Below are 24,630 nucleotides of genomic sequence, written 5' to 3'. Positions count from 1 at the left end.
ATTTGGATCCAGCATCATGGGATTGAGAACAGCTTCTTGACCAAAAGGGGGATGCGAAATGAAACGAAATAAAGCTTTGGTGGCTGAGAGATTTCAAATGGAGTTGAGAGGTCACTCTGGTGGACATTCTTATGCACTATATAGATAACACTTTTTAGGTTTTATTGTATTGGAATAGCTAGAAGTAAATACTATCAAATTCCAACCCAGTAGCCTGGACTCTTGAAGATGATTGTATAACAATGTAGATTACAAGGGGTGACATTGTGATTGTGAAAACCTTGTGGATCACACTCCCTTTATCCAGTGTATGGATGGATGAGTAGATAAATGGGGACAAAAACTAAATGAAAAAATAGAGTGGGATGGGGGGGATGATTTGGGTGTTCTTTTTTATTTTTATTTTGTATTCTTATTCTGATTCTTTCTGGCATAAGAACAATGCTCAAAAATAGACTGGGGTGATGAATCCACAACCATATGACATTAGTGTGAACAGTTGATTGTACACCATGGATGACTGTATGGTATGTGTATATATCTCAATAAAACTGAACTTAAAAAAAAAAAACCTGCCCACAAAGAAAAGTCCAGGCCCAGATAGCTTAACTGCTCAATTCTAACAAACATATAAAGAGTCAATACCAATTAGTCACTTTCAAAAAACTCTTCAAAAAAAGGGGGGAAGATGAAAAGAACCCTTCCCAGCTCCTTCTATGAGGTCTTTTTTTAGCATTCAGTATTTTTACTATATTGCGTCTTTTTGTGAGACTCTTTGTAGTTAAACTACTTGGGGTACACTATGTTTCCTGGCTGTGAAGATTAAGGCTTTTCAATAAATTTGGGAAGACTTTAGCCATTATTTATTCAAATATTTTTTTCTGCTCCTTTTTCTCTCTCTCATCTCCTTCTAGTACTCACATTATGGTCAGGTTGGTGTTCCACATTTTTCTGAAGCTCAAAAAATGAGTGTGCAACCAATGTTAGTTTTCACTATATTTAAAACAATGAATAATTGGTTAGGAAAATCATGGAAATATGGATGTTTTATGAGTTATTTCAAATTTTACAAAATCCTAGGGAATTATAATAGTATTACAAATTCATCGCTGTCACATTTCCTACAACCTCAAATATCCATAATAGAGTTACAAAAGCTGAAAGAAAGAGGAGACCTATAATCTCAAGTTCTCAGCAGGACTATATGTTGCCCCACCCCACACCAGGGATATATGGCAATGTCTCCACTCATTTTGGGCTGCCACAATTCCAGAGGGGTTTGGGAAAGGAGTACTATTGGTAACTGAGTAGAGGCCAGGGATGTTGCTAAACACCCTACACTGCTCAGGACAGTCCCCACGACCAAGAACTGCCCAGCCCAAAATGTCAATAGTGCCAAAACGAAGACTCCTTGGCCTAAGGTTAAGCAGGCAAGAACATGGCTGCAACCCAGCCCTAGGTATTTACAATATTGAATCATGGACGCTTAAAGGAGCTAGCCTCATGCTATTCACCCAGAGTGTACTGGCCAGGGTTTGGATTTAAATTTAAGGTTTTTAGTTTTGCCAGTCTGGATATTTTGCTTCTACTGCCAATCAACTAGTTCCTCCTGAGCTCCTGAGACAGTCAATTAAATGTAGTGACATGTCAAGGGAATGGAGAGCCCTTCCCAATCCTGACGCATTGAGAAATGACAACTACCTCTGCAAAATCAATTATGAAATTAAAAAGCAAGCACCTGGGAAAATTCAGTGAAAGAGAATATACTAGCTCCAGAGATATCAGCAAATTACATCACAGTGCAATGAATGATAGTCATACAATGTTTCTAAGAAACCAAGTAAAGGGTATATCTACCCCCTGTTTGTTTAGTAATTCAGGCAAATAATAAATTTTTAGGAAATTTCAATTAGTTGAAACAAAAGGTTTGATTCCTTAAAGCTGTAAGCTAGACTTGAAAACTCCACTAACATGAAACAATTCTTTCTTTTAGCAGCAAATAAGTTGAAATGTAATGTAATTTTCTCAAGGTCATTATGTTATTCACATCATTTTTTACCCTAAAAAAACCATCAATGGATCTAACAGACTTGTTTAAGATAACCATGGAAATTATTAGATCTATAACAAAGAGAAAGCCTGATACTCTTTTTAAGACCAATCAAATAGGATTTTTCTGTTTCATAATGATGGAGCCAACATGTTGGTTTTTCCTTTTTCTTCTCTCAAAATTCTCCCAAAACAAGGAAACAAGACACAGAAATTCCATCTCTATCTCTGAAAAAACTAGAAAACATTTCTAATCCCTAAATTATAATATATGAACACAAAAATCAAATGGAGAAATCCCGAACAACTCAGTAAAAGAAGAAAATGCAAACTTAAAAGTGGCTCAACAGTGCAAAACAAGCCACACCGAACCTTAAGAGAATCTCAGAAACTGGGGTCCTGGATATACTGGAGGTTGAGGATGAGGAAGAAAACTGAAAACAGGGAATTGCTTCAAAATGTATATATAAAAGCATTCAGATCCCTATGTCCCCACCCTTACTGCACAGAAGATCTGCAATTTTTTGCTGTAAGTAAAATCAAACTATAAGGGCTCTGCATTTGGGGACACCAGACACAGAGGACGGCAGGTGGGGTATGATGCTTAAAAGCAGGGGGACTCAGGAGATATTAGCATACTGATAATACCCTTTTCCTCACCCAGTTCTCAAATGCTATGCAGTCAGGCTTATAACAAAGAGTAAAAATAAACTAAAAATATATCAGAGAACACAAGAAAATGTCCTAGAAACTATAATCAATATCACTAGAAAGCTAAGATCTTACTTTCATGAAACAAGAATTCTAAAAAACAGAAATCTCATTAAATAAGAAGGAGCTCTTGGAAATTAAGCCTATGAAAGCTAATTCTTTTAAAGTCAACAGAAAGATTAGAAGGGTAAAGTTGAAGAAATAGCACAAAAAAGTAAGACAGAAAAGAAAAATATAAAATAGGAGAAAAATAAGGAAAGCATTGGGAAAAAATCCAGAATATTTTTAGGGAAAGAAATCATTAAATAAGTACCATAAGAAAATTTCCCTGGTCTGAAAGCCCTAAGTATTCAAAATAAAACACCAGGAATCTAGTAAAACAAATAAAATAAGATCCATACCAAGGCATATTACTGCAAATTTTCAGAACATCAGAAATAAGAAGATTCTAAAAAACTTCCAAAGAGGAAATGAATAACAAAAAAAAGTAAAATCTAAGAAAGATGGATAAAAATGGTAGCATAATTCTCATTAGCAATATCTTAAACTAGAAGACAAAGGAGGGAAAATACTTTCAAAATTCTGGAGGTTTTTTAATCCTAGAATTTTACACCCAGCCAAACTAACAATCAAGTGTGACGGCAAAATAAAAATATTTTCACACACACAGATCCCCCAAAAACGTACTTCTCATGTACCATTTCCATGAACCTACTTGAATATGTGCACCTCAAAAATGAGGCAGAAAACCAAAAAAGAGGAAGACATAGGATTCAGAAATGAAGGGTTTCAACATAGGAGAAAAATGATGAGAATTCTCAGAATGTGGTAAAGGAAGCCTCAGCAAAGTAGTTAGGTAGAAGACTCAGAGAGGACCCCATTTGGAATGCAGCAAGTAGGTCTACATAGAAACAAGAACCAAAAGAGGGACTAAAAGTCATTGAACAGTTTTGACCTTGCTATAAAATCACACTTAAGGATATTTTACACACCCAAATCTGCCATAGGGTGAGGGAAGTTCGATTTTCAAAAAAAAAAAACAATGCAATCAATTATAGGAATACAAAAAAGTTGGCCATGAGAGGAAATAAAATTACAATATTTCTTGGCTCAGTAAGTAAATAATCTGCTTTGAAACTACCATAATGGTATTGTGAATTGAATATCCACCTTTGATAAACCTCTGTGATAAACCTCGGTGATCAACTGTGATAAACCTTTGATAAACATAAAACTGTCCACGTGCTAATCAATTATTCCTTCTGCAGATTAGCAGAGGGTCCTGTCCCAATTCAGATCTTAGCAGTCAATTTGGTTTTTTAAAAAAAAAACAGCTCATTGTTTTTTAATTCATTTTTGAAACACAAAGCCAATTTCTTAAATATTTCATTGCATTGGCTAGGGAAACCAATAAACTCCTGGATTTTCAAATTTAAAACACTTAAAATCTATTAAATACACCATAAAACATTTATTAACTGTTTAAAAAGATGTAAGTTAAGTTTTAACTATAATTCTTGTTTTCACTTCCTCCCCCCAAGAATGTAACTTGGAGGTGACAAGAATCCCTGTTTGTTTTAGTCATTGAGTATCTCAAGCACATCACATGGTTGGTCCTCGATAACTATTTGTTCAGCCACCAGGGACTATTTCTATGCTGCTCACCACAGTATCCCCAGGTTTATTGCATTGCCTGGCACAAAGAAGTTCCTCCAGGAGGACTGTGTTTTTTAAATCTACTCTGTGCATCTTTCTTTCCCTCCTCCTCTCCGTCTCCTCCTGCTCTCCCCACACTGGTTTTATCTGCTTCCACTGTGCCTTCTGCGTCCATTCAAGCACTGACAGGGAACGACCTGCACACCCAACCCCCAGTGATTCATGTGAAGAAGAAAGAGAGAGAGATTCTGGCTGCTTGTGTCGAAGGTGCCACCCCTATGGGGCGTCATTAGAGAAGGCACCCGTAGGGCGTGATGGCTGAATGCACGTAAGACGCCGCTGAAGTCCGTCAGCCTTGCTGAGCTTTGCCAGGATGTGGGCCCAGAAGGTTCTAGGGGCAGTCCAAGCCAGAGGTCAGGAAGGTGAGTCGTGAGGTTGGGGTGCTGGGGGAGGCCACGAGCCTGTGAACACGATGGACCATCTCGAGAGTTGAGGAGATGGCAAGGGACGGCACTCTGGGCTTACGTGCAGCCAGAAAACTTGTCTTTTCATCTCAGCTCTGTGTTCACGAACAGTGGGGTTAGGGCACATCTTTGGATTCCAGGTTCCTTAGGTCTAAAGCAAAGATATTCCTCTGAATATACGAAATGAAATATAAGGTAAGTTGCACGTGGCAGTCACTGGCAAGTAGCAAGTGGAAGAGCATCTACATCTGAACGAGGTCATCCTGGGATTCCTTAAAAATCTGGAATTCATGGGGCACAGAGTCTCCTGTCACTGGAGGCTTCTCTTCAACTGGGTGCACTGTTCTTCTATTCTTAGTTCTTCTAACTTCACATGTATTTATGACATGAGCTTCTTGAGAATAAGAACAGTGCATTATAATCACGAGGGTAAATATTCATTTTGAACTTCCCAAGAGCCATAATTTAAAATATTCGGTCCTGTTATTCCCATAAAAATCTAAACAGCCCCAAATCCAACATTTTGGCCTCCAAACACTGTCTCCCAGACTGTTTCTTGAAGCCAGATACAGAACAAAGTCCCTTTATCGGCATGAGCTTGATGCTACCTGGTTTGGAAACAATTTTGCCTCCACAGCACCTAGCACGTACGTAGCCCCAATAAGGAACTGCTGAGTTGCAGCAAGGTTCTGAGCAGCAGAAAAAGCTGGAAGTGGAGCACAAAAGAATCAAGCAAGATCTGAAAGAGCTGACTAGTATTAGAGCCAAAGACTATAGTTGTGGGTCCAGTAAGAGGCAGGAGCGGGGCATACACAGGGCCTTACCCACATCCTTCCACATGTGAGCCAGTCAGGCAGCAGGCGCACTGGTGCAATGGGCTACAGAGAGGTGGTGGGTGGGATGTCCCCATACATGTGAACTTTGACACAGATCTTGAAGAGGCATCTTGACCATCAGGACAGAAACTGATTAATGTTCCAGAAACACGTTTGTGTCTTCCTGCCAGATACAATATCAAGTCACAGGCACTGGCCACCTTCAAAGCCCACACCTCATTTCAGTTTAAAAAAAAATATTATTGGAATATTGGAACTGGATCTTATGATCAGCAACTCTTTTCACGGAATGACTGAAGAGAGGAGTCTTGGTTCATTCTGGTGCTGCTGGGAAATGGATCTGCAGATACTGTTACTCTAACCAGACATTTACCCAGAACAAGAGTGAGTGTCTCAAAGGGGCCACCTCTGAGTCATTTCTAACATAAGACAGAATGTGGGTCAGGGGAGTGTCAGATGGCTGTGACCAGGCCATCACACGGGTGCCTGGAGGTGTTAGTGCAGGGTCCACATTTTTTTCTCCTGACTGCAAAAATGTCAACTCTTTCTTCCAAACGCTGATCTGAGCATCAGCTCTCTTACATATAGGAAGGAACCGTGGTTGTGGTGATAGCCTGAGTTCCAGGCACACTCCCTCAGTATTTCCTTTCTCCTGATCACAGGGCGGGGACATATTTACCTTAAAATTTCAAGTCACAGGATGAGATTGAAACTCAGCTCTTTAAGATGGTAAGTGCTGCTACAATTCAATCAAGGCTTTCCAGCTAAAGAGGCATCCGACATAATGGCGGTGGGTTAAATCACTTAGTTGGTGGTTCTGTTGATGAGCCACCTGGAGGTCCTCAGAGGATCTGGCACAGAGAGGATGGATGAGGAGGTGGTGTTAGGTGAGCCACCTGAGCGCAGGTGTACCTGCTAAGACCAGGTCCAGGAATGATACAAGTGTGATTGCCACAATGTGCTCTTTGGGACCCAGGATGCCAATTTCCAATCTGTCTGCTGCTGCCCCTGGAACTGAAGAAACCAGTTATTGTTGCTGGGTGAGATCACAGTTTTGTAAGTGATTGGGGATAAGATGATCCTGGGCACACTGGAAGAATTATCTAGAAGAGAGGCCAGACCTTTACTCTTCTGCCAACTTGATCTTTTAGTCCTTGGAAAATCTAACTTGTCCCAATGTACAGATGAAACGTGAATGGTGGTTTCTTCTCTGAGCTTTGGTTATTAAATTTATATAAGCAAAGTCAACTTGCAAAAATAAAAAGAAGTTATAAGTGGAGTTATGAGGTGCTTCTAGTCTTTCAAAGTCCTCTGCTTAACATGAAGGAAAAAGAGATGGCTGTTGGTGCTATAACGTGACAAATGCATTCCTGAAAAAGTTTACGGTCTGCAAAATCTAAAGTTTGTATTTCTAGTCAGACTATTCAAATGTATAAAGGTCTTTAATAAGAAGACTAAAAAACAAAGCAATGCTAAAAAATGCTAGCAGAGTTTAAAAGACCTATTAAGTTGCATATATATATATATACACATATACATATACATATAGTATATATATACACACTTCTGTAATTATAGGATTTGATCTTTATTACAAAATGAAGGTAGTTTGGGGGGGGTAAGGAAGAGTGCAAGCTGCCGCTGACTTGTGGAGGTGCGAGTAAATTGGACCAAGGAACAGAGCAATAAGCATTTCTAAAACAGAGCATATGGCCACAGTGAGCCAAGAACATGGTGCAACAGGCACTGCGTAGAGTGCTGTACTTCTCAGAAGATTCTATGCTTGGCATGTCAGTGTGTTCTGAGTTCAGGTGCTGGTACTAGGTCCCACAAAGTACTAGCATCCTGGGAAAAATCATTCATGGAATACTGCTGCTATTTTTGTGTCCTAATCATCATTCTCCATTTACCAATCACATATGAGCAAATTCACAATACCGAAACACAGGTGAGAGCAAAGCAGCCTGCACCGCCTCCTTCGAGAAGCCCTCCCGGACTTCTTCACAGCAGCTTGGTACCGTTGAGCATTGCAGCAACCATCCAGAAGCATTTACTAAGCACACACGTGCCGGGTGCTGTGCTGAAATGGTGTGGCAAATACACAGAAAAGCAAGATTCACACCATCTGCAAGCTCATCATTTGGCGAGGGTGTCAGAGGAGTAAATAAGTGTGATGTAACTATCCAAACAGAGAGAGGTGTACAGTTTAATGGTAATTGCAGATGCATCCAGAGCACTCCTGCATCAACCTGCTGACTTGGGAGGCAGGTTTATGGGATCGTTAGGAGCAGCCAGTTGAGATCGAAAGCTGCTTGGATCCATATCCCAATTCTCCAGGGAAATCCTGACCATGTTACTCCATCACTCTATGTTTCTGATTTCTATTAAATAGAAGTAATAATAATAATAGTAGTACTTGTCTCATGTTGAGGAATAAATGAAGTAATGCACATAAAATGCTTGGCCAAGTACGTGCTGACAACCATTAGAGCCGATTCCCATTCTCAGTTCTGTAGAGACTGGAAGCATCTTGAGTGCAGGGAATAAGCCAGGAGCTTTTTCTCCTGGCTCTTTAAGTACCTGGCAAGGGAATTCTAAGGGGTGTGAATACACATTTGAGAACGTCCAAGGACAATTCACATTCCTATTTCTTTTGGTCCTCACTAAACCTTGATGACAGCAGAGTTGGTGGTGGGTTCTCCCTCCACTTGACTGATGAAGATTCCAAGCCTCAGAGGAGGTCCCAACGGTCACTCCGCTGTTTAGAACCAAGACGAGCGTCCCAGCCTGCGGGCCCAAGTGTGCTGGGCTGGACCACCGCAGGACACGTGTCCGCAGAGCCCCGGGCTCGTAGAGGGATGCACTATGCCTGCTCACATCCTGCACCCCTGTATTTAAATATAGCTCCTAATTCTGATACCTCCATGTTTCTCTCACATAAAATCCCATTAGCCTGACACACCTACAAAATACTCTTATGTGAGACAAGATGTGGTTATTTTTAAATGGCATTTCAGACTTTCTGTGTGGGGAGGTGTATTTTTGGAGAGCTGACTTTCATTGTGCATCTGTGGTGCTGGAACGATGCTTCACAGAGCACTCACTCTGGAAGGAGCGAACAAAGAGGGGTCATGTATCAAAGCCCCAAAGCCCCCTCTCACCGGCTACAGGCAGAGCCTCACCCTCCACGGGTAACTCTGGGTACCCAAGGGGGTGCTGGGATACAGAGGCTGAAGGATGGCTGGGCAGGACTCTGCTATTAAAACTTCACTTCACAGTATAAAAGCAGGTGCAGAGATGTCCCTGCCAGAGGGCATCAGGGTAAGGAACATACCACTGAGGAAAACATGCCCATACAGGCAAACAGCACCCATGCCATTTTCAACCACCCTCTTCTTTTCATCCCGACTGAAGTCAGGAGAGTGTGTTCCAACGACGCGTTGGGGAGCTTGGGTTCTGCCTGGGGAGCCTCTCATGGGTGGAGGGAGGACACATGAGCAGGATGTAAGCAGAGCCTGGCTGCTCCCTGCTGGGCGGCCTGTCCAGCTTTGGGACCCTGCATGGCCCAGCGAAGACAGGTCAGCAAGAGAGCAAAATGCGCACTTCAGCCAGGTCTTCAGCCAACATCCTTCAGCAGGTGCCGCTCTGGTCCCGGGAGAGGGGAAAGCAGGAGACAGACAGCCCACTCTTACATGGACTCACTCTCAGGGTGGGTAGCAGATGATACAGCACCAAGAAACACGTGCATGAGCTTTCAGAGAGGAACGGCACCCTGCAGGGATTAGGAGAGTCTGGGCACAGTGAGTACAGTGGGGACTTTATTCAAAGAGCAGCAGGAAGCTACTGGAGGTTTTAAACAGAGAAGTGAGATGAATTCACATAAAATAAAATAAACCATTTTAAAGTGAACAATTCAAATTGGATTTCATACATTCTCGATGTTGCTTCATCACCACCTCTATCTAGTTTCAAAACCTTTTCATCATCCCCAAAGAAAACCCATATCCATTCCCTCCTCTCCCAGTCCCTGGCAACCACCAACCTAATTTCTCTCTCTATGGATTTACCTATTCTGGACATGTCATATAAATGGAATCATACATTTCGCTTTCTGTGTCCAGCTTATTTCACTCAACATGATGTCTTCAAGGTCCATCCATGTTGCAGCATGCATCAGAGCATCATTCCTTTTTATGGCTGAATAATATTCCATCGTATGGACATACCATGCTTTGTTTAGCCATCTGTTGATGGATACTTGGTGTGTTTCCAGCTTCTAGCGCTGCAATGAACATGCACGTATGTGCATTTGGGTCCCTGTTTTCAATTCTCTGGGTATATACCTGGGAGCGGAATTGCTGGGTCATATGGTAATTCTATGTTTAACTTTCTGAGGAATAAATGTTTTAAAATTGTAAGTCACAACAACAAAAAGACAACCCAACTTAAAAACAGGCAAAAGACTTGAATGAACATTTCTCCAAAGAAGAGATACAAATGGCCAAAAAGCACATGAAAAGTGCTCAACATCATTAGCCATTACAGAAATGCAAATCAAAATCACAATGAGATATCATTTCACGCCCACTGGAATGGCTACTATTGAAAAAACAGAAAATAGCAAGTGTAAAAAGGACGTGGAGAAATAGGAACACTTGTTCATTTTGGGTGGGAATGTAAAATGGTGCAGCCAATGTGGAAACCTAAGTATAGTATAGAATTACCACATGACCCGGCAATCCCACTCCTAGGTATACACCCAAAAGAACTGAAGGCAGAGACTCAAGCAGATATTTGCACACCATGCTCACAGCAACACTATTCACAACTGCCAAAAGGTGGAAGCAGCTCAAGTGTTGATCAGCAAATGAATGGATAAACAAAATGTGGTGTACACACACAATGGAATATCACTTAGCTGTGAAGACGAATGAAGTTCTGATCCACACTACAACATGGACGAACCCTGAAGACATCATGTTGAGTAAAATAAGCCAGACACAAAAGGACAAATACTGTACAATCTCACTGATACTCAATAATTAGAAAAAGCTAATTCCTAGAGTCAGAAACTGGAATACAGGTTACCAGATGCCAGGGTGGGGTTAGGGAGTGGGGAGTTAATGCTGAACTGGTACAGAGTTTCTGTCTGGAGTGATGGGAAAGTTCTGGTAATAGATGGTGGAGGAGGGTAGCACAACATTGTGAACGTAATTAATACCACTAATTTATATATTTGAATGTGGTTAAAAGAAGAAATTTTAGGTTGAATATATATTACCAGAATATTTTTTTAACAAAGCCGTAGAACTTTACAACATAAACCGTGAACCCTAATGTAAACTATAGACTACAGTTAAAAAGTATAATTATAATAATATCATTTCATTAATTGTAACAAAGTTACCATACTAATGCAAAGTGTTACTAACAGGGGAAACTGTGGGGGGGGGGCAGGGTATATGGAAACTCTATTTTCTGCATGATTTTTCTGTAAATCTACAACTTCCCTAAAAAAAAAAAAATACACAACTATCAAAAAAGAAAACAATCCCATTCCCTAATTCCACCGCCCGGCCAGCCCTGTGATGTTTCCACAGGACTCAGGTTTTCTGAGGAGGAGACAACTAGGCTCGGAGATATGAGAGAATTATTCTAAAGGTCACAAAACCCAGAAGTGTCAGGGCCGAGATTTGAACTCGGTGCCCCTGACTGAAGCCTTTGACACTTTCGCTCCCCACCCCTCCTGCTCCTCTGGCAGCTGGATTCCCAACCAGAAGGGCACAGAAAGCCCCCACAGACATTCAGGATTGACAGGGCCTTTCAGTTTTTGGTGCAAAGCCTGGAAAAATGCAAACACTTCCTCTTTCTTAAAGGACAGCTTCATTTATAGAGAAATCACTCAAGACATCAGGTGACGGCTCCCCTAAATCATGCACGAACAGTCCCCACACACCCTCTGGACCTTCCCCTTGCTGTGGCCTGGCATTATTTCCCAGGAGGACCGGAGCCCGTTCACGGTGCTGGAGCCCCTCAGGGATTACAAACGCTACTCCTGGTCCGGCTTGGGGAGCCCATGTGTTCACTGTCTTGTAAAACAGTTTCCAGGGCTACACTTCCAAATGTTTCTTATCAGCTCTTATTAAATAAGAAAAAGAAAGACTATTCATAAACCAACCTTTGGATTTCATTAAAGTTGGTCTGGAAATGTTCCACCTGAACTCCTCTGATCTAAGAAGTGATAAAGGTTGAGTGGTTTGAAAATCTATTTGATACAGCCAAGGGTGGAGGGTGGCAGGAGGAGCCAAGCTGGGAGTCTGGAGCTGGCTCAGACCCCGACGAGGAAGGGGCCTCATGGGCTCGTGTCCAGCTTCCAGCCCAGTGCTGGCCAGTGGCAGGGGCACCGTGACCACAAGGTGAATGGCGTGTCCACTCTGCCACTCAGAAGGCATTTGCCTTCAGTGAAGCCTTCCCACATGGTGATGAAAGCATGGCCTCTGTCACAGGGTGAGAAGACGTGGTGCATAAGAGGAAAGGATTTGGAAACCACACAGGACAAAGGAACATTACGGGAAAGAAAACTACAATATGGCACCACGCAAGACCCATAAAGGACAGTATATGAGCTCATGCTGAAGAGAGAAGGGACAGATCAGCAGGACCTAGCATGGGAGGGGAGCTTCCCGGATGTGGCTGGCAGAACAGCAGCCCCCACAGGTGCCCACTCCTAATCCCCAGAGCCCGTGAGGAGGTCAGGTCATGTGGCAAAGGGAAAGGGAGGTTGAAAATGGAATTCGTGATGCTAATAAACTGACATTAAAAAGAGGGAATTATCCCGGATTATCCAGGTGGACCCAATGCAATCACAAACATCTTTAAAAGGGAAAGAGGGATCAGAAGAGAGAACCAGAAGATGGCAGCGTGAGGACTCAACCTATTACAGTTGGCTTTAGGACGCAGGAAGAGGCCACCAGCCAAGGAATGCGGGAGGCCTCTAGAATCTGGAGAAGACAAGGACGTGGATCCTCTCTAGGGTCTCCAGAAGGAATTCGGCCCTGCCAACTCTTTGCTTTTGACCCAGTGAGACTTCTGCCCTACAGACAGTAAGAAAATCAACGTGTTAAGTGGCTAAGCTTGTGGTGCTTTGTTACAGCAGCATTAGGAAACTAATATTATGGATAAGACAGGATTGACAATTCCTGGGCATGGTGGAGGGGAAAGGAGTTCCATGCAGGAGAACCTCCCTGAGCAAGGCCTGGAGTCAAAAAATCTGCATGGCATGCAGGGTGTACAATGAGGTCTTGCTTGGAGCAAAACTTTGGGTTTGGGACTAAAAAAGGAGACTTGTCAGTAGCAAGGGCTATTCTCAGCAGACTGTCATGTATGATGTGCCACACACACCCAGGGGAACCAGCATGGGTTAACTTCAAAAGGCATGACAGTGGGAGCCACACATCGGACCAGAAGGGGTGCATGTGTTGGAGGTGAGAGGACTGGTGGGGTGGTAAGGGAGGGAAAATAATCACTGCCTCTAAGTACCATGTTGCTGCCATCCCCAAGCCCACAGGTGCTCAGTGTTCTCCTCCTGCTCTGTCCAGAGAGAGAGAGAGTGTGAGGAGGAGAAGACATCAAGAGGTGAGGCAGTCACACCTGGGTCCAGGTACCAGAGTCACACTTATTAATTAAGAGTATTAACGTACTCTTGGAGTCCCAGGGCTTTCTGTGAAATGAGGATATACAGCAATACCCTTCCTTATTTCAAGATCTAGGGCTAATGCATTTTAAATGCCATGTATGGAGCCAAACCCAAGCGTAAGTGACCATTGCCATGACCATTACCAGAGCAACCAGCAAAGCCACCAGAATCCTTCAAACGGGGCTGCTACCTGGATGTTGAGTCTCCCTCGATGAGCTCCCAGGCCGTAACGCTTCGTTGTTGACGCATGGAGCTGGAAGTCTGAGATTTTTAGGGTTTCCAGACCAAGAGGTGGGCAACCTGGAAAGTACATGGCTGGTTAGAAACAAGGAACAGACGTTGAAAGAAATGTCTTTGTGGTTCTCTAAACCTACCACATGCTCTTTCCTTCTTCCCCTGGACCCCCACTCAGCACAGCAGCCCCTGCCGGCTGCTGTGCCTAACGTTTCTGGAGAAATGGTGTGGATTCCTTTGTTAACATTATGTCAATTTTCTCTATCTCTTTTATTTTTTAATTAGAGAAGCTGTGGGGGTTTACAGAAAAATCACACATAAAATACAGGTTTCCCACATACCATCTTATTATTAACACCTTGCATTGGTGTGGGACATTTGTTACAACTGATAAAAGCACATTTTTATAATTGTACTATTAACCATAGCCCATGGCTTAGCTAAGCGTTCACTGTGTTATACAGGTCCATGGATTTTTTTAAAAATTTCATTCTAATAACATACACAACCTAAAATTTCCCCTTTTGACCACATTCAAATACATAGCTTAGTGCTATTAATCACATTTACAATGTTGTGTTACCATTACACCATCCATTATCAAAATATTTCCACAGTCTCAAACAGAGACTCGGTACATTTTCTTTCTTGATGAATTTGCCTTCTGGGTGTCCCCCTGCCCCCCCTTTCTCTCTCGTATTCCTTCTCTGTTGCTCTCCATGCTACTGTCTGAGTCTGTTTCCAATTAGGGGCCCTCCCAGGACATGACTGAGGCTGGGAGCGTTATTAGTTACAAATTTCAGGATAAACCCATGGCTGAGCTCTGCAAATGAATCAGAACTTGTTGATTTTGCTTCAGCAACTCTAGCCTTCGTATTGTGCATCCTAATGAGCAGAACAGCAGAAACAGAAAAAATCTATTATCTTCTCTTCTTGGCAAAACTGGTAACTTTGAGAACAGCCACTAAAAGCAGTTTGCTCCAAGCTGCCCTTGGAATAAAATGCTGGAGCTTGGGTGGCCCTTGGTGACCATCCCAGCCTGGCCAGCAGTATGGACAAGAAAGAGGACAGCAGCTCGAGGGTGAGAACTCTGGCTTCCGGACTCCTGTTCTGCTGTTCTCACCCCCCACCCTGCCGTAGGCCTGCAGAGTCTCCAAATGATTGCATTAGTCAGGGCTCTCCAGAGAAAAAGGACTGGCAGGAGATATATTTTTGTAAATATTATGTGATTTACTATGGGAATTGGCTCATACGACCATGGGGATCAGTAAATCCAAATTCTGTACAGCCTCAAATTGGGAACTCCAACGATGTTTTCAGTGAATTCCCTGGGAGAAGGTGGCTGGCTGAAGGAGAGACAGAAATTTTTCTTTCTGATTGTTGAAATCATCAGTTCTTCCTTAAAGAACTCCAACGGGGTGGCTGAGACTCCTCTCCTTGCAGAAGACAATCTCTTTTGTTGATTGTAGATGTAATCAGCCACAGAGGCAATCAACCGATTGATGATTTAAACCCACAAAACACTTTCACAGTACAAACAACTGGACGCCATCGCCAGGCCAATTTGACACATGAACTTAACCATCAAAGTCCATCCCTTGTCAAGTGACACCCATATATATCTCCTGAAGCCATAATTAATCTCTAAATAAAGAGAGTAACAGTCATACTTTTGCCTAACATAATTCAACTGTCCTGCATACAACCAGAAACACACAAAAAATGCACTAACCCTTTCCCCAGAAGAGGATGCAAGTCCTTGGGTAACATTCACCCTTAAATTTAATATGCTGCTATTGATTACTATAACATAAAATTAATTCAATGTATATAACATGATAAGGGGATAAGATAGGGAAGACAACAGAGATTTTGCTTTATGTATATATGCAAATATATTAATAACAAAACAGGGGAGAATACTCATAACTATTATAGTTTTTGTTTCTATAAATGGTCACATGGATGTATTTATAACCACTTTTTTCCAATACCCATTCCACATTCCCTTTTGCCCTCAGGAAGCATCTCAGCTGGTCTAGGTCTTTGCCTGGAGGGGTGACCCAAACCTTCATTCCTGATTGGGCTGCTGCAGTTTTACATTGACAGGACACGGTAGGGTTGAGAGATGCCCTTAGGAATCTCCTGTATCCCAGGCAAACTCTTCTTTACCTCCATTTTAACAGCAGTCCTATTTCCCCTTGATAATCAGGATCATTCATCCCAACCAGTATAGTAATTCCCTTCTTTGCCTGTTGACACAAAGACATGAGGAGCCCAAAGTGGCCAGGTGGCAGTCTTAACTTCCAGTCAGCTCACTGGACTCATTATTGTGTCTCTGGTGGAAACACTCTTTCTTTTGAAGTTAAGACCTATAGACAAATAGAGCTTAAGGTTGCAGGGACAAGACGCAAAAATTTTTCTAGGGGATCACTAGGTGTAATAGGGAGTTGTGCCGCTCCCATTTCTAGCCCTTGATTCCTGGACCCGTGAGTTCTGGCTACGAGAGAAACAGCAGCATAGAGTGGACACTGATTTAGAGCATATGCAGCCTCATGGAGAACACCGCCCCAGCCCTGCAAGATGCTGCCACCCAGTTGATGACATGACTGAGTCTTCAAAAGGACATTCCATGGTTCTATCAACCCAGCTGCCTCTAGATGGTGGAGAATATGTAAGACCAGTTAATTTCATGAGCATGTGCCTATTCTCACACTTCATTTGCTGTGCAGTGGGTTCCTTGATCAGAAGCAACGCTGTGTGGAATACCATGACAGTGGATAAGGTATTCTGTAAGTCCACAGATGGTATTATTGGCAGAAGCACTGCATGTAGCGAAGGCAAATCCATATTCAGACTAAGTGTCTATTCCAGTAAAAACAAAATACTGCCCCTTTCATACTGGCAGTGGTCCAATGTAATCAACCGCCACCAGGTAGCAAGCTGATCACCTCAGGGAACGGTGCCATCTTGGGGGCTGAGTGTTGGTCTCTGCTGCCGGCAGAAGCCAGGCTGGCCTTGATGAGTAAAAGTCCATGCTGCTGAGCCCACGTGTAACCTTCATCTGCACCACCAGGGCCACCTTGTTCAAGAGCCCATTGGGCAAGAGGCTGAGTGGTATCTGCAGAACGGGTCATCTTATCCAATTGATTAAAATCCTCCTCTGCTGAAGTCACCCTCTGGTGAGATTCACATGGGACACAAATATCGTCCTGTTTTTTGCCACTCATAAAGGTCTATCCACATACATCTCCCCCAGACCTCTTTATCACCAGTGTTCCAATCATGGTTCTTCCACACCCAGACCATCCAGTCAAATCACTGATCATAAACTATGAATCAATATACAAACACATCTCCAGCCATTTCTCCTTACAAGCAAAATGACCAACCAGATACACTGCTTGAAATTCTGCTCCCTGGGAGGTTTCCCCTTCTCCACTGTTCTTCAGGGATGTTTCAGAAACAGCTATAGTGCTGCAGCACTCCACCTTCGGGTGGTACCTGTGTATTGTGCAGAACCATCTGTATGCCAGGCCTAGGTTTTCTCTTTTTCAGTCAACTGATGTAGGGAACTCCCCAAGAGGCCAGAGCCTCAGGCTGGGAGAGGGAAGGTAATGTGCCTGGGGTGTGGGCCATGGGCATTTGGACCACTTCCTCATGTAACTCACCTGTATGTTTAGGGTCTGCTCAAGCCCTATCTTGAATATATCACATACATTCGACAAAAGAGTGCTGCTATGCAAGCCCAACTTTATGGCTTGGTGGGTCACACAACATCCAGTTCATGATGGACAACTCAGGTCTCATAGTAAGTTGGGGGCCTATAGCTCAGCATTCAGTCTCTACAATGGCCCAAAAGCTATTTCTCCAAAGGAGAGTAGTTATCTGAGAATGGTAAGGCTTTGCTCCAAAATCCCAGTTTGAGCTGTGATTCTCCTATAGGGGCATGCCAAAGACTCCAAACAGCTCTCTATTTGCCACTGAAACTTTCAGCAGCATTGGGTCTGCTGGATCATATGGCCTACGTGGCAGAGCAGCTCACACAACAGCCTGGACCTACTGCAGAGCCTCCTCTTGTTCTGGACCCCACTTAAACCCCACAGCTTTTCACATCACTTCATAACAAGGCTGAAGTAGCACACACAAATGAGGAAAAAATCGCCTCCAAAATCCAAAGAGATCAACTAGGCATTGTGCCTCTTTCTCTGTTATGAGAGAGGCCAGATGAAACAGCTCATCCTTCACCTTAAAAGGGATATCTCAACATCCCCCCTACCACTGGATGCCTAGCAATTTCACTGAGGTGGAAGTCCCCTGTATTTTTGTGGAATTTACCTCCCATATTCTGACATGCAAATGCCTTACAAATAACTCCAGAGTAGTTGCTATTTCTTGCACACTAGGTCCAGTAAGCATAATGCCATCAATATAATGGGCCAGTGTGATGTCCTGTGGAAGGGAAAGGTGGACAAGTCCCTGCAGACTAGATTACAACATAGGGCTGTCCTGAGGTAGGACAGTGAAGGAATATTACTGTCCTTGCCAAGCAAAATCAAACACTTCTGGTGGCCTTTGCTACAAGATACTGAGAAAAAAGCATTTGACAGATCAATAGATAACATATACCAGGTACCAGGGAACGTGTTGGTTTGCTCAAGTAATGATACTACATCTGAAACAGCAATTGCAATTGGAGTCACCACCTGGTTAAGTTTATGATAATCCACTGTTTTCTGCACAGACCAAATAGGAGAGTTGAGTGGGGATGTGGTGGCAAACACCACCATTGGATCCTTCAAGCCCTTGATGATGGCACTAATCTCTGAAATCCCTCCAGGAATGCAATATTGCTTTTGATTTATTATTTTGCTAGGTAGAGGTAGTTCTAGTGGATTCCACTTGGCCTTTCCTCACTCTACAAGTAAGGGAACCAATGTGGGGATTTAGCCAGTTGCTGAGTATATCTATTCCATTTGTGCATTCCAGAACTGGGAAAATAACCACAGAATAGGTTTAGGGACACTGGACCCACTGTGAGATAGACCTGGGTTAAAACTCCATTGAACCCCTGACCTCCATAAGCCCCTACTCTGACTGCTGGGCCACAGTGATGTTCTGGGTCTCCTGCAATTAATGTCAGATCAGAGCCAGTGCCTAATGCAATATCTGGTCATTTCCTTTTCTCCAGTGTGCAGTGTCCCTGGTAATAGGCATTAAATCCCTTTGGTGAAGGCAGGGAGGAAAATTAACAGTATAAATTTTGGGCAGTGTAGCAGGGTCCTTCCCCCAGGGGACCCAGCCTACTCTTCATTCAAGGGGTTCTGGGTCTGTAAACAATCTCAAGTCTGGGAATTGACTGAGGGGCAATGACTCTCTGTTTTTGTGAAACAAGTTAGACTTTTGTTCACTGGACATAGAACTCTTCGGCTTTTACAGATCAAGTAAGAATTTAGTAGATTGTCCATCAATTTCATTTCTAGGTACTCCATGATCAACTAGCCAACACCCTAGGCATCTATATGTGGGACTGTTATGATTACTGCTTTGACTCTGCTGTCCATTAGGGTAGCCACACCTACCTTGACTTGGGTGACTAAGTGCTGCCACTTCGCTCCAGCTAATCAGGAATGCAATATCCCCATGGTGTTTAAGGACCCTAGTTGAGGGGCAGCAGTCCCCACAGTAATATTCGACCTACAGAGAAGAGTGACCACAGGGTTCTTCAGGGGTGATAGGGCTGCTCTCACAAATTTATTCCTCACAGTCCTGGTGAAAAGGGTATCCTCTGGAAATTCCTGGGGTGGATGAGCAGGTCTTAAGATGATAAATTCATTCAACATTTCAACTTCTCTAAGCCTTTGGATCCCCTTATCTATATTATTCTAGGGAAGGTCTGGCATTTTGACTTCAGGTAATGTGAGCCACCTTTTGGTTCATGCTATAACCAATATCATCATACCTTTTAACTCCACAAAAGTCTAATAAAGTATCAAGTAGATGATCACCCAGACCCTTGCCTTTTATAAGCATTTGATAAGCAGTATCCAATGGTGATATTCTGGATCAATATTGCCACTTCATGCCATGGACCACCAGTGCCACCTCAATCACTGGAAATAGCCATTAGTGCCTTTTAATCTAATCAGATTAGAGAACTAACTCCAAAAACCTCAGAACCAACACAGAAATCTCATCCTTAAGATTCTGTTTCTCAAGACCCCACTCTCAGTACCAAAATCTGTATTAGTCAGTGTTTTCCAGAGAAACAGAACTGACAAGAGATTTATATATGTAAATATTATGAGAGTTATTATAGGAATTGGCTCACTAGACCATGGGGATTGGCAAATTCAAATTGCACAGAACGGGCCAAAAGTTGAGAACTCAAATGAAGGTGTCAATGAATTCCCCAAGAGAAGCTGGCTGGCTGAAGTAGAGATGGGAATTCTCCTTTCTGACTGCTGAAATCATCAGTTCTCCCTGTTCAATTGATTGGATGAGACTCCTCTCCTTGCTGAAAGAAATCTTCTTTGTTGACTGTAGATGTAATCAGCCACAGATGGCAATCAACTGACTAATGAGTTAAACTCACGAAATACCCTCACAGTAACAATCAGGCCAGTGCTTATACTTGACCAAATAACTGGATACCATAATCTAGACAAGTTGACACATGAAATTAACCATCACTGTGATGCTACCTCCTTAACATTTGACTTTGAAAAAAGAAAACAAAAACTGGTGAGTAAAAGTGAACAAAATCTACTTCCACTAGAAATATTTTCAAATCCCTAAAATGTAGCAAAGGGGAAAAAAAAATCTCATGAGTTGCTACTAAGACAGATGTGACTCAGAGATCCTGTAAGTACCCCTGGGGATGTAGGGGTGTCTGTCCATCCATGACAAGCCCCCGCAGAGAGAAGACCCACTTCCACCCCCACCCCAGACCACCCTCAGTCTCAGGAGGAAGGAGGGGCCTGGCCAGATGGCAGCCACCCACTCAGCTCTGCAGGGCCCCTGAGCAAGAAAGTCTGCCCGGGTTCTTAAATCAGAGGAATTCAGACCTGCCAGGACTGCAGATGCCATCTAGCCCTTCCCTTGAATTACTGGAAGAGGAAACAGAGGCCCAAGTCCTCAAGTGAACTGCTCATGGCATCCCTCTGTTGGGCTCGGTTGGAACTCAGATCCTGCCTCTAGATTCTCAGCCCCAGTCTTTCACGCTATGTCACGTTGCCCCCCTGACCCTGTAGTATGTTCTGGGAGTCTGCCTTGGCTGGTAAACATTTGCTGACCATCTGTACTGTTGTGCACAGCAAGGATGGAGGGACTGGGGCCTGGCCATGGTGAGGAGCACAAGAAGGGGATAACAGTTCTGCTACATCCTCAGGCCACCTCAAGGGAATGCAGAAGACTCAGGAGGGCCTGTGAGCAATGGTGGCTTCTGTGAGAGGGTCCGTGCCATGAGTGGGGGGTGGGATGGATGGAGGACGTATGGATCGAAGGAAGGAAGGAACAAACAAATGATGGAAGGCAAGAAGGGTACATAGACATATGACTTACTAGCTAAATAAAGCATCCACAGCAATCCTTCCAGAAAAAAAGTATAAATCAGGACATATGTACATGAATATCTTAATTCAAAAAAAGAAACTACCTGAATAAAAGATTGTATATATTCATCAAAATTGCTTTTCTGTTGATAAATGGAAGCTCCATTCCATCCCCTAGCCAAGATAGACAAGGAGCAAAAAGAAAGAGCCCATAAGAGGGCTGTTTCTTGGGCGTGCATCTCTCAAGGGGCTGGACGATCATCTACATGTGGCAGAACTGGAGTTTTATGCGGCCGGTGGCACCTTCTGCTGCCAAATCAGACAAACATCCACTCTTGTCAATGCAACAGTGCCACAGCATAAGCCATAAAAGCCACTTTCCCCTCCAAAGCATAACCGACGATGCCTTTGGTGGGGAGCCCAGATAAACATGATTCACTCAGCATGCTTGCAAATGCAGATCCGCGTGAATCCAGCACCCTGACACCTCAGGGATTTTTTTCCTTATTAGAAGATGCTATCTTTAGAGAATTTTTTTTTCCTTTGGAAGCTTTCTCTTCCGTCCGATCAATAAAGCAGCAAGAAATGGATCCACGCCGAGAAAACACAATGTCTCTGAAAGGCAGAGGCAAAATTACAGACCGTGTTAGCGAGGGTCCTTTGGGTGTAAGATTTTCCAATGAGATTTAATTTAAGCAATAAGGGGGATTACTGGAGGGAGGGCAGGATGCTCACAGAATGAGAAAAAGGCTGAGAAAGAGGACAGGCACCAGGCTGGAGCCATGACAGCACTCATCATCCAGGCAGCAGGAACCACCCAATTGTACCATCCCAGCCCGGCTTCACACCACTGAGATGCTCCACTCACACTGCACTACCCGTAGAAGGCCCAACTCTCCATGCTAAGTCATGCGTCTGCTCCATTAGCTGCACAGAGCAGGAAACAGTGATCTCCCCAAAAGGATATCGGGGTGTGGTTAGCAAGGGAAGTGGATGCTGGGCCACCAAGCAATCATCATGGCGCCTGGGACTGCAGGTGGAGGTGCTGTCCAGTGCTGAAAATAAATACCCACTAAGTGTACTTGGTTCTTCCAGCAACTTTCACTGCCCAACCCCATGCAGGGTCTACATCCTCTGTCTCCAAGTCCTCGCCATGTCCTTGCACTCTCCACTCGGTCTTCTGTCTCCATTAACAGTGGCCTTCCTCCCTTGGTGGCCCTTTTTGACACCTTAGCCTCCTTTCGGTCTCTTCCATACAGGGTCCTGGAGTCTTCTCCCTCCTGGCTTCTATTGCTTGTGGGTTTCATAACACAACGTTTTCCTGTTTCTCCCCCTCCTTGCCAGACCAGTGCCTTCCTCTCCTTGTTTTCACTTTTCTCTCTGTCATCGCTAACTGAAGGGAGCCTTTTCTTGGGTAGCAGAAGCTGGCTCAGATCACTTGTAGATATGAACATTGCAGCTGAAGGAATTATCCAAGGCCATCTTCCTCCTCAGTCTGCTGCTGAAGATGCTCTTCAAAGTTGCAGCTACTACCTCTTCCTCAGCACTCTGTTCCCACAGATGGCAGAAGCCCCCAGAAAGCATCACAGAGATACAGCTCATGTGTCATCTTCACCTGGTAAGTTTCTATTTAACCAATTATTCATTTAAAATTTTTTTCCTCTAGTAGTCTCCAGTCCTTTCCTTCTATAATGCATTTGCTCTACGCTGACTTTCACTCAGTTCCTGTAACAATCAATTCAATTTTATTCAACATATGTTGACTTCATCCCTACTTAACATAAGGTACCATGCTCCACAACACATTATCCTCCTAGGCCCAGCTAAAATGCCACGCCAGAAGAACTGGGAATTAACCACCTTCCCCAGATCACATCTTAGAGACATTTTTAACTTAGAAAAGTTTAAGCATAAAATAGTTTTTCAGTTTCCCAGCTGTCAAAACAAACACCATACAATGGGAATTTATTGGCTACAGTTCTTAGGCTAGGAGGAGTCCAAACTCAAGTTGTCAGCAGGGTGATGCTTTCTCCCCAAAGACTGTGGGGTTCTGCGGCTGGCTGCCAGCAATCCTTGGTCCTTGGCTTTACATCACATGGCAATGCACATGGGGGCATCTTTTCCTTTCTTTCCAGATTCCATTGACTTCTAGCAGAAGTGTCTTTTCTGTGCTGTCCAATTTTCTTTGCTCTTAAGGACTCCAGCCATAGAGGATGAAGGCCCACCTTCGCGCCTTTGGGGACACCTTAACCAATACCATTCCAAGGTCCTATTTACAAATAGGTTCACACCCATAGGACCAGGGGTTGGGGCCTGTACATGCTTTTTGTGGGGGGTAAGATTCAATCTCCAACAGTACTTTAAACACAAACTTAAATGCAAAGATCCACAACTAGGCAAAAATCTCAAGTTAGAATCACATCTACCAAAAGTTCATAGGCCATTGTCATGACGTATACAGAAATTTTCCACAGGTGCTGTATATGCTGAAGGATAGGAGAATTTGGGATTATCTTTGGGTCTAAAGTTTCTAAACTAATTCAATGTACAGAATACTAAAATATCTCTTTATGAAATTGTTAACTCTGATGAATTTGAATACATTTCAATCTGATTCAGTTTTCTCCTTTGCTTTCTACCCTATAACCATCATCCTAAAGAGTTTCAGCAAGTCCATTCAATGTCCAACCTGAGCAAAATGAGGTGATTCTTCCGCCTTTCCCATCAGTCCATCTGCAAAGGAGAACACTACAAAACTGGAGAGAAACCACTAGAAAGCACCCTCCACAGTTCAGGAGAAGGTGGGTAGGAAACTAAACACACCGAGCAGTCCGGAGACTGCCTGGCCCTCAGGCAGGGATGGGTCCCAGGCTGCCAAAGCACGTTAACCGGTTATGAACCCAGACCCTCAGAGGGCTACAAAAGGGGACACGGGGCTTCACTCTCTTGGGCTGCACCTGGGCTGACAAGGACCAAAGAGCACGTCAAAGAGAAGGAGCAGCAGGAAATGGCAGGCTGTGTCTCCCTCAAATGGGGACGCTCACGGCTGCCTCCCGGCCTTGAAGTGACATCTTGAGAACTCCCCTCGCTCACCGGGGCCGTGGGCATTGGATGCGTGCCAGAATCAGGGGCTGATGCTGACATCAGAGCCCAAAGGCAGTGTCTCTCCTGCGAAAAGCAACCCAAACAAAAGCTGCAAAATGAATTCACAGCCTTCAAGGAAACCTCTACATCTTCAAACCCTAGAAATCTAAAAATAGCAGAGAGTACAGAAAGGAAACGCAAGGCACTACCCCAGCGTACAGACCCTGTCTCATCTATGACTTCCAGCAGGTTGCTAAAAGAGGGAGAATCAGGTCAACACAAACTTCTCATCAGCCAGGCGTGCACCTAGATTTAGACTCAAGAATAGAACCAGCTAAACTACTGGT

At 43.6% G+C, this 24,630-nt stretch overlaps 1 protein-coding gene across 1 annotated transcript in view; it reads right to left on the bottom strand.

Annotated features, from left to right (window-relative positions):
- CPXM2 (carboxypeptidase X, M14 family member 2) overlaps nt 1-24,630 on the bottom strand; it is a 141,951-nt gene that overhangs the window by 99,212 nt on the left and 18,109 nt on the right. Inside the window, exon 3 of the mRNA XM_037804453.1 lies at nt 13,603-13,712. Within this exon, the coding sequence (XP_037660381.1) occupies nt 13,603-13,712 (110 nt within the window). The remainder of the gene's footprint in view (nt 1-13,602; nt 13,713-24,630) is intronic.

The sequence above is a fragment of the Choloepus didactylus genome, chromosome 15, assembly GCF_015220235.1.
Source record: "Choloepus didactylus isolate mChoDid1 chromosome 15, mChoDid1.pri, whole genome shotgun sequence".
Taxonomy (NCBI): Eukaryota; Metazoa; Chordata; class Mammalia; order Pilosa; family Megalonychidae; genus Choloepus; species Choloepus didactylus.
Note: the sequence above shows the minus strand (reverse complement) of the source record. Positions and strands in the feature narration are given on the sequence as shown.